Genomic DNA, 12,340 nt, shown 5'->3' on the forward strand with positions numbered 1-12,340 from the left:
TTTTCTGTTTCCTCCTGGTTCAGTCTTGGAAGGTTATACGTTTCTAAGAATTTGTCCATTTCTTCCAGGTTGTCCATTTTATTGGCATAGAGTTGCTTGTAGTAGTCTCTTATGATGCTTTGTATTTAAGCGGTGTTCTTTGCAACTTCTCCTTTTTCATTTCTAATTTTATTGATTTGAGTCCTCTCCCTCTTTTTCTTGATCAGTCTGGCTAAAGGTTTATCAATTTTGTTTATCTTCTCAAAGAATCAGTTTTTAGTTTCATTGATCTTTGCTGTGGTTTTCTTTGTTTCTATTTCATTTATTTCTGCTCTGATCTTTATGATTTCTTTCCTTTTACTAACTTTGGGTTTTGCTTGTTCTTCTTTCTCTAGTTCCTTTAGGTGTAAGGTTAGACTGTTTATTTGAGATTTTTCTTGCTTCTTGAGGTAGGCTTGTATTGCTATAAACTTCTTTCTTAGAACTGCTTTTGCTGCATCCCATAGGTTTTGGATCATCGTGTTTTCCTTGTAATTTGTCTCTAGGTATTTTTTGATTTCCATGTTGATTTCTTCAGTGATCTCTTAGTTATTTAGTAACGTATTGTTTAGCTTCCATGTGTTTGTTTTTTACATTTTTTTCCCTGTAATTGATTTCTAATCTAATAGCATTGTGGTCAGAAAAGATGCTTGATATCATTTCAATTTTCTTAAATTTACTGAGGCTTGATTTGTGACCCAAGATGTGATCTATTTTGGAGAATATTCCATGTGCACTTGAGAAGAAAGTATATTCTGCTCTTTTTCGATGGAATGTCCTATAAATTTCAAGTAAATCTATCTGTTCTATTGTGTCATTTAAAGCTTGTGTTTCCTTATTAATTTTCTGTCTGGATGATCTGTCCATTGGTGTATGTGAGATGTTATCTGGTCTATTTTGTCATTTAAAGCTTGTGTTTCCTTATAAATTTTCTGTCTGGATGATCTGTCCATTGGTGTATGTGAGATGTTAAAGTCCCCCATTATTATTGTGTTACTGTCAGTTTCCTCTTTTATAGTCGTTATAGCTGTATTGAGGTGCTCCTAGGTTGGATGCATATATACTTATAAATGTTGTATCTTCTTCTTGGATTGATCCCTTGATCATTATGTAGTGTCCTTCCTTGTTTCTTGTAACATTCTTTATTTTAAAGTCTATTTTATCTGATATGAGTATTGCTACACCAGCTTTCTTTTGATTTCCATTTGCATGGAATATCTTCCTCCATCACTTTCAGTCTGTATGTGTCCCTAGGTCTGAAGAGCGTCTCTTATAGACAGCATATATATGGGTCTTGTTTTTGTATACATTCTTCGAGCCTGTGTCTTTTGGTTGGAGCATTTAATCCATTCACGTTTAAGGTAATTATCGACACGTACGTTCCTATTACCGTTTTCATAATTGTTATGGTTTGTTTTTGTAGGTCCTTTTCTTCTCTTGTGTTTCCCACTTAGAGAAGTTCCTTTAGCATTTTTTGTAGAGCTGGTTTGGTGGTGCTGAATTCTGTTAGCTTTTGCTTGTCTGTAAAGCTTTTGATTTCTCCATTGAATCTGAATGAGATCCTTGCCGGGTGGAGTAATCTTGATTGTAGATTCTTCCCTTTCATCACTTTAAATATATCATGCTACTCCCTTCTGGCTTGTAGAGTTTCTGCTAAGAAGTCAGCTGCTAACCTTATGGGAGTTCCCTTGTATGTTATTTGTAATTTTTCCCTTGTTGCTTTGAATAATTTTTCTTTTTCTTTACTTTTTTTCAGTTTGATTACTATATGTCTCGGTGTGTTTCTCCTTGGGTTTATCCTGCCTGGGACTGTCTGTGCTTCCTGGACTTGGGTGGCAATTTCCTTTCCCGTGTTAGGGAAGTTTTCAACTATAATCTCTTCAAATATTTTCTCGGGTCCTTTCTCTCTCTCTTCTCCTTCTAGGACCCCTATAATGCGAATGTTGTTGCATTTAATATTGTCCCAAAAGTCTCTTAGGCTGTCTTCATTTCTTTTCATTCTTTTTTCTTTATTCTGTTCTGCGGCAGTGAATTCCACCATTCTGTCTTCCAGGTCACTTATCCATTCTTCTGCCTCAGTTATTCTGCTATTGATTCCTTCAAGTGTAGTTTTCATTTCAGTTATTGTATTGTTCATCTCTGTTTGTTTGTTCTTTAATTCTTCTAGGTGTTTGTTCTTTAATTTTTCTAGGTGTTTGTTAAACATTTCTTGCATCTTCTCGATCTTTGCCTCCATTCTTTTTCCAAGGTCCTGGATCATCTTCACTATCATTATTCTGAATTTTTTTTCTGGAAGGTTGCCTATCTCCACTTCATTTAGTTGTTTTTCTGGGGTTTTATCTTGTTCCTTCATCTCATACAAAGTCCTCTGCCTTTTGATTTTGTCTGTCTTTCTGTGAATGTGGTTTTCCTTCCACAGGCTGCGGAATTGTAGTTCTTCTTGCTTCTGCTGTCTGCCCTCTGGTGGATGAAGCTATCTAAGAGGCTTATGCAAGCTTCCTGATGGGAGGGACTGGTGGTGGGCAGAGCTCAGTAAAACTTTAATCCGCTTGTCTGCTGATGTGTGGGGCTGGATTCCCTCCCTGTTGGTTCTTTGGCCTGCAGCGACCCAGCACTAGAGCCTACCCAGCTCTTTGGTGGGGCTAATGGCAGACTCTGGGAGGGCTCACGTCAAGGAGTACTTCCCAGAACTCCTGCTGCCAGTGTCCTTGTCCTCATGGTGAGCCACAGTCACCCCCTGCCTCTGCAGGAGACCCTCCAACACTAGCAGGTAGGTCTTGTTCAGCCTCCTATGGGGTCACTGCTCCTTCCCCCTGGGTTCTGATGCACACACTACTTTTTGTGTGCCCTCCAAGAGTGGAGTCTCTGTTTTCCCCAGTCCTGTTGAAGTCCTGAGTCAAATCCCGCTAGCCTTCAAAGTCTGATTCTCTAGGAATTCCTCCTCCTGTCGCCGGACCCCCAGATTGGGAAACCTGACATGGGGCTCAGAACCTTCACTCCAGTGAGTGGATCTGTGCTATAAGTGTTCTCCAGTTTGTGAGTCACCCACCCAGCAGTTATGGGATTTGATATTATTGTGATTGCACCCCTCCTACCATCTCATTGCAGCTTCTCCTTTGTCTTTGGACATGGGGTATCTTTTTTGGTGCATTCCAGTGTCTTCCTGTCATTGATTGTTCAGCAGTTAGTTGTGATTCCAGTGGTCTCGCAAGACGAAGTCTATTCATTCTTAACTTAACCAAGTTTCTTAACTGTCTATTCATTAGTTTTCTCATCTGTAAAATGGGATAATTATTTTAATAATGAAATACTTCATTAAGTTATTGTAAGGATTAAATAAAACAAAGCAGGTAAATCACTTACCGCAGTGCCTTGTTAGTATAAATTCAGCAAATGTTATCTACTCTTTTTTTTTTTTTTTTTTGCGGTACACGGGCCTCTCACTGTTATGGCCCCTCTCCCGTTGCGGAGCACAGGCTCTGGACGCTCAGGCTCAGCAGCCATGGCTCACGGGCCCAGCCGCTCCGCGGCATGTGGGATCCTCCCGGACCGGGGCACGAACCTGTGTCCCCTGCATTGGCAGGTGGACTCTCAACCACTGCGCCACCAGGAAAGCCCTACTCATTTTTAAAATGTGCCAATTTGGTGGAAAATGGAGCACTTACTGTCTTAATTTGCACTTCGTAAAATATTTCTGGGCTCTCATATATATTTGCTCATTTAATTCTCACAGCATTCGTGTTACATAATAAGTATTATTATCCACATTTACCAGGTAAAGTTGCTGAGGCTCAGTGAGGCTGTTAACTTGTGAGAGGTCACATTTCCAGGAGGTGGCAGAACTGGACTTTAAACTTAGGACTTTGAACCCAGGTTTCTTTCTACTGTGCCACAGATGCCTGCAGTTTTGTTATACTTCAGCTCTATTTAGTTTTATTACTCTCAAGTATATAAAGAAACTCAAATTAGGTTGTAAATAATCAGACATGATTAAAGATCAAAAATATATGAATTAGATGTAATTAAAAATCAGATGTCTATAAATCAGTGCTTTGGATGTGTTAAAGAATTCTTGAAAGGATTGTCATACAAGTTTCAACACACTTCTTGAAATCTTGTTTGTGCTATCATTGAAAATTATACAAAACAAAGGTAAACATCAGCCTAGTTCTTAACCAAACTATTACAAGTACCAATGATCTGGATTATTGAGCTTTTGCTATAAAATCAAAAGCAGTTTTGCTTCTAATGTTGATTAATATTGGCTGAGAGGAGAACTGTTTGCAGAAAATTATAAGCAGTTATAATAAACATATATAAAGATGTTAGAAACATATGTATCATATTACAGTGATATATAGCATATAATTATTTCTTGCTTTTTTTTAAAGCTCTAAATTGAATAACTTATAACCTACAGCTAAATATATGTATGTATCATAATAATTTTGAGTGGAAAATTATTTGTCACAGGTGTCAACATGAAAACTTAGTAGAACTACTTGGTTTCTCAAGTGATGGAGATGACCTCTGCTTAGTGTATGTTTACATGCCCAATGGTTCATTGCTAGACAGACTGTCTTGCTTGGTAAGATGTTTGTTCATCACATTGTTAGGCTTTATGTTTCTGTGTTGGAATACTGATATTTACTTCGTGACAGGATCATTTAAACTGTATTAGTCTTAATATTTTTCCTGGTCTGTGAAAACTATACAGTTGGTATGTAAACAACTGGAATTGCCTAGCAGGTGATAATCTAAAATGTAAAAATATCAGTCAAGGCTAGACTTTGAAGATGCTCTTATCTATTTTTATTGTTAAATAAGAAATACTAATCCCCATTGGATCTTATTTAGAGATTATTTTTTAACAACTTAAAAAAGTGATATTTGTAAATTCTTAGCAATGTAATATAATTGTCAGTAGCTGCTTAGAAAAAATCTTATTGTATATTTTCATAGATTTTTTTTATCTTCCTCTTTTTTTTTAATTGGTTTGTTTCTTACTTCATAAGGATGATACTCCACCACTCTCTTGGTGCATAAGATGCAAGATTGCTCAGGGTGCAGCTAATGGCCTCAGTTATTTACATGAAAACCATCATATTCATAGAGATATTAAAAGGTAAATGCTACCTTTACAAAGCTTTAGGAAAACTGTCTTAAAGAATAATTTTCTCTCACTCTTTCTATTCACTATTCACATGCACGTCTTAACCTGGAGCACTCCATGAAAGCTCTCCTCACTAAGGATGTCTGTAATCTGCCTTATTTCAAACCCAGTGACCTATTTCCAGCATTCATCCTAATTTACCTTTTTAAAAAGAATAGTATGTTTTTCTGTTCTTCTTGACCATTTTTGCTATGTCAAGATTATTTTCCTTCTTATTTTCTGGATCACTGCTCTTTTCTGAATCACTTTTATCCTCCACGGGTGCATTTCAGTTATCTTTCTTGTTATGTATTTAGTTAGTTAACAAATATTAGTTGAACACTTACGACATGATAGGTACTGTAGATGGTATAGTTAGCAAAAGTAGCATTTGTAGCATCTGACAGCAATCAAATAGTCACAAAATAATAACAGAACTTTAGTGTATAGTCTATAGTATTAGTATAAAGAAGAGTTCCCTGAGGAAATGATATTTAAGCTGAGATCCAAAGAATGAACAGGAAATAAGTAGGCACAATTTGAGGGCAGCCATAGAAAATGGGGAAAGAGCATTCTAGGAAGAAGGAACCACATATGTGAGACCAGTGTTGAAAGGGAACGTGGGAGCATGAAGAACTACAGGAAGTGAAATAAATGACTGAAGTGCGGAAATTCAAGGGGTGATTGATGTAAGATAAAATTATGGAAGTAGGCAGAGAGCTAAGCCCTGTAGGACCTAATAGACCAAAATAAGGACATTAATTTTATCACAGGTGTAATCAGATGCCATTGAAAAATTGTAAGTAAGAATGTGGCACCACATTTAAGTTTTGAGAAGATCACTTTGACTTGAGTGTAGAGAACAGTTTGTAAGAAGGGGTAGCTTGGAGCCTATCATAGAAGACTTGGTGGTAGCAGTTCATATGAAGAGACGTGAACAGATTTGAGAGCTTAAGATGGCAAGTCTTGCTGATTCTTGGCTGCAGGGGCATCAGGGAGAGTGACATATCAGGAGTGACACCAGGATTTATGGCTTCCAGAACTGAATTCTGGAATGATTGTGACATGATTCACTTATAGAGAAAGCACTGAAAGAGGACCAGGTTGGGGGTGGAAAATGTGAGTTCTCTTTCGTGCATGTTGTGTTAGAGGTTCCTTTAAGATATAGAAGTGAGTAGAGATGTTAATCAGTGTGATGTACATGTTGGAGCTGAAAGAAGTCTGAGCTGAAGACATCAATTTGTGTATTACTTGCATATGGGTGTTAATTGAAGAGCTATCATATGGTTGTCTTCACTTTAAGAGAGAACTAGATTAGGAAAAGTTCCCAAGATTTAGTACTGAGGAAATTCAAGACTTAATGGCCAAGTAGAAGAGAATGAGTCTAGAAAGGAATCTAAGAAAGTATTGCAAGTAAGCTGAAAACCAGGAGAGTGTGGTATCCCTGAGAACAAGGAAAGAGAGTTTCCCTAGAAGGACTAGTCAAAAGTGTCAATTGCTTTTTTAGAGGTCAGGATAAGGACTGAAAAATATGGCATTTTTTAAAAAATTTTTTAAATGAGGCATTTGATTGGTGCCATGAAGGTCATTAGTGACTTAATGGAGACCTACTTCCATGTAGTAATTGGGTCAGAATTCAGGTTGTAGTTGAGCAGAGAATGGGAGCGAGAGAACTGAGAGGTGAGTATAGACAGTCTGATAAGACATTTAGCCCATGAAGAGGGATAACTGGAAATTAGTGTGTCATTCAGGAAGCTTTTTTTTTAAGATGGCAGAGACTAAAGCATGTTTTTGTGTCTATGGGAAGAAGGAGGTGATAGAACAGAAGAGAGAAATGAGATAATTTATAGCATAAGGTTCCTGAGAATGTAGAAAGGAGTCCAAGTAGAGGGACTAGCCTCAGATAAGAGAAGAGACACCATCTCCCATCCCTTACACATTGGTGTATTCCAGTTGGTGTGTTCTTACCTCATCGTCTCTTTGGTTCATCCTACATATTCTTGCTGAGTGATATATTGACTTTAACTTCTACCTCTATGTGGGCAACTCTCAAATCGGTATCATTAGCCTCCAGTCCTATATTTTCAGTGTTTACAGACCAAATCACCCCACCGAGATGTCCCACAGCAGCCCGTAAGTCAACATGTCAGAAATCACTCATTCCTCTTCCAACACAAGTTCTTCCTTCTGTATTTCTTTCCTAATCAAATGAAGTCAGTATTCATCCTGTCTCCCAAGCTAAAGACTTTCTCATTCCGCATATCATACAAATTACAAAGTTCTATTGAGTGTGCCTCAAAATTTGCACCTCCTTTTTCTCCCCAGCCTTTATTTACACTCTATCTCTTGTTTGCTTTATTACAAACTTTCCTGGTCATCCTTTAACCAGTCTGTACCAGTTCTCATCTATGCAGTACTATACTGACAGGTTGTGGTCCTAAAAATCAAGTCTGATAACATCAATTCCCTACTATGAACCCATTAGCTGGTATCCTGCTGCTCACAGGATAAAGTTCAAGCTCTCCTCATGTTCCACTGACACCAGTTTCTTCAAATTGATCATATGTTTTTTGTTTTCATCACTGTGTTCATGTTGCTCCATTTGTCTGAGATGCCTTTCTTTCCTTCTTTTAGTCTCAACTTGTAACAGTCCTTCAAGACTATGCACTCTTTTCACCTTCTACTTGGAATTTTCTGCAGTTCTTCCAGACACATGGTTGTTCTCTCAGCATTTTGTGCCTAATATCACCATTATGAATACTTACTGGATTTTAAAAAATTATTCCTATACCTTTGTTACAGATAAGATTCGAAGATAGCCCCCATGCCCAGCCCTGAGCTTAAATACTATAAAACATTGGGGGTCCTCAATAAAGTTTTGTTGAATGAAAGTATGAGTGTAGGAGCACATGCATAAAATGAATGAATGAAGGTCTTTTAGCCATATTCTTTCCTCTTCAAAAGATTTCAGATAATACCCCCCAAGAAATGAAATAAATAATTAAGAAACTTTAGTTGAAAATTTGTTTTTAAATGAATTGGGATATTTTAGGAAAGGAATTAAGAAGGGTGCTTTAGGACACTTTGAGGGAAGTTACCTTGTAATAAATTATTTGTGAAATAATAAAAATATCTCTCACTAATATCAACAGCTTTATTTCACTTTTATTCTCCTTAGATTTTCCCTCAAGAAACAATAAGGAAAAGAAGACAATTTTATTTCTCTTTAGCTTTAATCTGAAATTCTCATTTGTTTACACAAATTTCAGGCTTTTATGATGTATATTATAAAGTGGGATACTGTATAAATACAAACATTCTTACACCTACCTAAGGAACTATTTGATTTGCTTGAAAAGAAAAACTTTTTTTCAGTGCAAATATCTTACTAGACGAAGACTTTACAGCCAAAATATCTGACTTTGGGCTTGCACGGGCTTCTGAGAAGTTTGCCCAAACAGTCCTGACAAGCAGAATTGTGGGAACAACAGCTTATATGGCACCAGAAGCTTTGCGAGGAGAAATAACAGCCAAATCTGACATCTACAGCTTTGGTGTGGTAAGTTTCATATATATATATATGTACACACACACACACACACACACATACACACACATATAAAATAATATATATATAATTAGTAACAATAATCATTCTGGCTGTACTTGTGAAATTGAAATAGAATATTTTGAATACACCTGTGTTGCTTAGCTCTCTTACATAAAGATTAAAATTGTTCACTTTAACCTCTAGTTAAATGAGAAAGTTATAAAAACTACTCTGAATTTGTAAAACTTTTAAATTGATTTCTGAAATTACTGCAAGAAATAATTTTTTGCCACATGAATTAATATGAAACTTGAATTAATGCATAAAACAAATTGTGTCATACAGTATGCACTTTAATGTCATGTTTTAAAAATGAAATATTTTTTGAAGGAAATATGCTTTGGCATTTTCTGATCTACCAGTCTGTTCCTAATAACTTTTATTATGGTATGAGGAGTGGATGGGAGTGGTTGGAGAAATTGGGTGCTTCTTTATCTTATTTATTCATATGTGTTTGATTTACGGATATTTATCTTCATAGTACTGTGAAGTTAAGGCACAGGGTTCTAGGATATGCCTGAGGTTTAGAAAATAATATTCTCCTAAGAACCAGAGAAAATTATTCTTGTGAAAAATCCTCTGCAAGACAGGAAAAGCGGTGTCCAGAACACATGTTGAGGGGGTGCTGATTGTTTAGTAAGTTGCCAGTAGAAAAGAACTGCTTGTGGGTATGGGTGGGATCCGAGGTGTCCGGGAAGAAAGAGTGGTCAGAAATGACCACAGCTCGTGTTCTTTCCGCTTTCATGCCTAAAGGGCATAATGCAGTGTGTGGAAATTGTTCATCAGATTTCATAATCAAGAGTTATGTTCCTTCTAGTTTCTATATGTTGTCTTGAGTCATATTAATGGATTTTACTTTCTTCTTAGGTTTTACTAGAAATAATAACTGGACTTCCAGCTGTGGATGAACACCGTGAACCTCAGTTATTGGTAATTGAAAGATTTCATTTTTTCCAGTCCTTTTCTGTATGCATTTAGAATCTAAATTTCTGTGGGTAAATTTGGTATCTAGAAATGTCATTTTCTATTGGCAGTCTTTCTGTTGGCAATTACGTAGTGGCATATGGAAAGAGCATCAAATATTTCTAATCTCAGCTCTGCCTTGAAATATTTGTGAAGCTTGGAAAAGACACATATATTCTATGTTCTAATTTCTTTGTGTCTAAAATCACAATAGGGCTATATGATTTATGAGGTCTCCTCCAGTATATGTTTATTTTGTTACTTTCATGGTGATTACTAATAGCAGAGAGGAAAAGCAACATTTGCTTCCTTTGAAATTTATATCAGAATAGAATTGCTAATAAAATTATTTATCCATTTCTATTATGGAGTATTTTTTAATAAAGTTATCATAGAAAATTTTACCTGTGTGTTATATTAGGCATTCATTGACGATTACATAAATAGACTAACTGAATGCTAAAACTATAGGAAAATTATGCCATGCCTTTTTTTTCCTATATATTAAATTTTAAGCACTTGGAGAGTCTTCTAATAAAATTAAAGACTTACAGAAATACCTAGTACTATATATAAGTTTTTCTTAAAATTAGTTAAATAACTACACTGACTTTATTCTAATTTATGTGTTCTAATGGAACAAGCCAGTGTGACAAATTCAGACAACATGTGTATACCAGATTATTCCCGTAGAATGAGGATTAGAAAGTCAAAAGGTATAATATATTTGCTCAAAGGCTTGGTGCCATACTTTTAAGAAATACCATAAGTATAATATCTCTATATTACAATATTGCTACAAGTGTCCCTTATAAAACTATATATTACAAAGCTTTCCATGGGTTCCTGGATATGTACTAATGAATATTACATGCTATATAGTATTTCACATTAAAATATATTTATAAAACATAGTTGTGAAAAGTTAATATTTTTGTAATATTTCATAATATTTTACAGTAGCACATAGTGAAATTTTGTCTTATCAAAGAAATAAAATCCTCTGTCCCATTGGTTCTTGGAGGTCAGGAAAGAAGCCTGGGCTGGAGTTACAATTTTTGAGCTGTTCGTGTACAGGCATGCCAAAGCTTTGTGTGTTGATTGGATTATACAGAGGAAGTGTGTAGGTGGAAAATATAGGAGGAAAAAATTACCGCAAAGTAGGGTTTTAAATGACAAATTTATTCTCTCATAGTTCTGGAAGCCAGAAGTCTGAAATAAAAATTTTGTCAGGGCTACATTCCCTCTGGAGACTCTAGGGGAGAGTCTTCCCTTGCCTCTTCCAGCTTCCAGGGGCTGTTGACATTCCTTGACTTGTATGCACATCCCTCCAATTTCTGCCTCTGTGATCACATTGTCTTCTCCTTTGTGTCTTTTTTTTTCTTCTTTCTGTCTCTTAAACAGATGCTTGTCATTGGATTTAGGGCCCACCTGGGTAATCCAGGATGATCTCATCTCAAAATGCTTAGCTTAATTACATCTGCAAAGACCTTTTCTCCAAATACAGTCACATTCACAGGTTCTGGGGATTAGGACTTGGACATATCTTTTGGGGGCTACCGCTCAACCCACTACACCATCCTAGTCCTCCACCTCTCTCCCGATTGATTATCTTTTCATCGTGGCCCTGCCCCCTTTCTCTTCCTTGCTCTTTCTCTTTGATTCAACAGTGTGAGTACACGTAGAGAAGTGTGCCTGTGCAGGGAGGGGCTCTGCATTCAGAGGCTGGAATTGCATCATCAGAAGCACAGCAAAGAAGCAGACCTCCTTGTGCTGGCCGCCAGTAAATACTGCTGAGTACATGAGAGCAATTAGCTCAGTCACATAAATACAAAAACCAATAGGCGGGTTTCCCTGGTGGCGCAGTTGTTGAGAGTCAGCCTGACAATGCAGGGGACACGGGTTCGTGCCCTGGTCCAGGAAGATCCCACATGCCGCGGAGTGGCTGGGCCTATGAGCCATGGCCGCTGAGCCTGCACGTCCAGAGCCTGTGCTCCGCAACGTGAGAGGCCACAACAGTGAGAGCCCCGCGTACCGCAAAAAAAAAAAAAAAAAAAAAAAGGCAAATGGCTGAAAGTTTCTAGGAGGGAGGTATATATGTATGCATAAGTAAGTAAGTAAATAAATAGAGTTTCTCCTAGATGTCTTCAATTCTTAATAAGGTTACAACGGTAGATATTACTAAGAGTAAATGTTATTATGTAACATTATTATGATGTAGATTAAATAATTTAAATGTATTCTTTTATAATATAATTGATAATATAGGTTAATTATAATATTATTTATTTATAAATACATTTATAAATTTATCTGATTTGTTTCCCTTTTATTTGACACTCAAAGTTTTAACATTTGTCTTAAAGCTGGATATTAAAGAAGAAATTGAAGATGAAGAAAAGACAATTGAAGATTATATTGATACAAAGATGAATGACATTGATCCCACTTCCATTGAAACTATGTACTCTGTTGCCAGTCAATGTCTGCATGAAAAGAAAAATAAAAGACCAGACATTAAGAAGGTAATTTTTTTTACATATATTTAAAAAGTGAAGGAGGTGGGGTTTGTCATTTTTTCCTAAGTGTACATTTCA

General features: G+C 36.5%; 1 protein-coding gene across 4 annotated transcripts in view; it reads left to right on the forward strand.

Annotated features, from left to right (window-relative positions):
* The window catches only part of IRAK4 (interleukin 1 receptor associated kinase 4), a 33,209-nt gene that overhangs the window by 16,761 nt on the left and 4,108 nt on the right, over window positions 1-12,340 (forward strand). For 3 of the 4 annotated variants that reach the window (XM_012534603.3, XM_033436532.2, XM_033436534.2), the window contains 5 exons: window positions 4,492-4,606; window positions 5,034-5,143; window positions 8,546-8,729; window positions 9,648-9,710; window positions 12,110-12,268. In XM_012534603.3, the coding sequence (XP_012390057.1) occupies window positions 4,492-4,606; window positions 5,034-5,143; window positions 8,546-8,729; window positions 9,648-9,710; window positions 12,110-12,268 (631 nt within the window). The remainder of the gene's footprint in view (window positions 1-4,491; window positions 4,607-5,033; window positions 5,144-8,545; window positions 8,730-9,647; window positions 9,711-12,109; window positions 12,269-12,340) is intronic. The other variant, XM_033436533.2, reaches the window with a different exon arrangement.

Source organism: Orcinus orca, chromosome 11 (genome assembly GCF_937001465.1).
Source record: "Orcinus orca chromosome 11, mOrcOrc1.1, whole genome shotgun sequence".
In the NCBI taxonomy this organism is placed as follows: Eukaryota; Metazoa; Chordata; class Mammalia; order Artiodactyla; family Delphinidae; genus Orcinus; species Orcinus orca.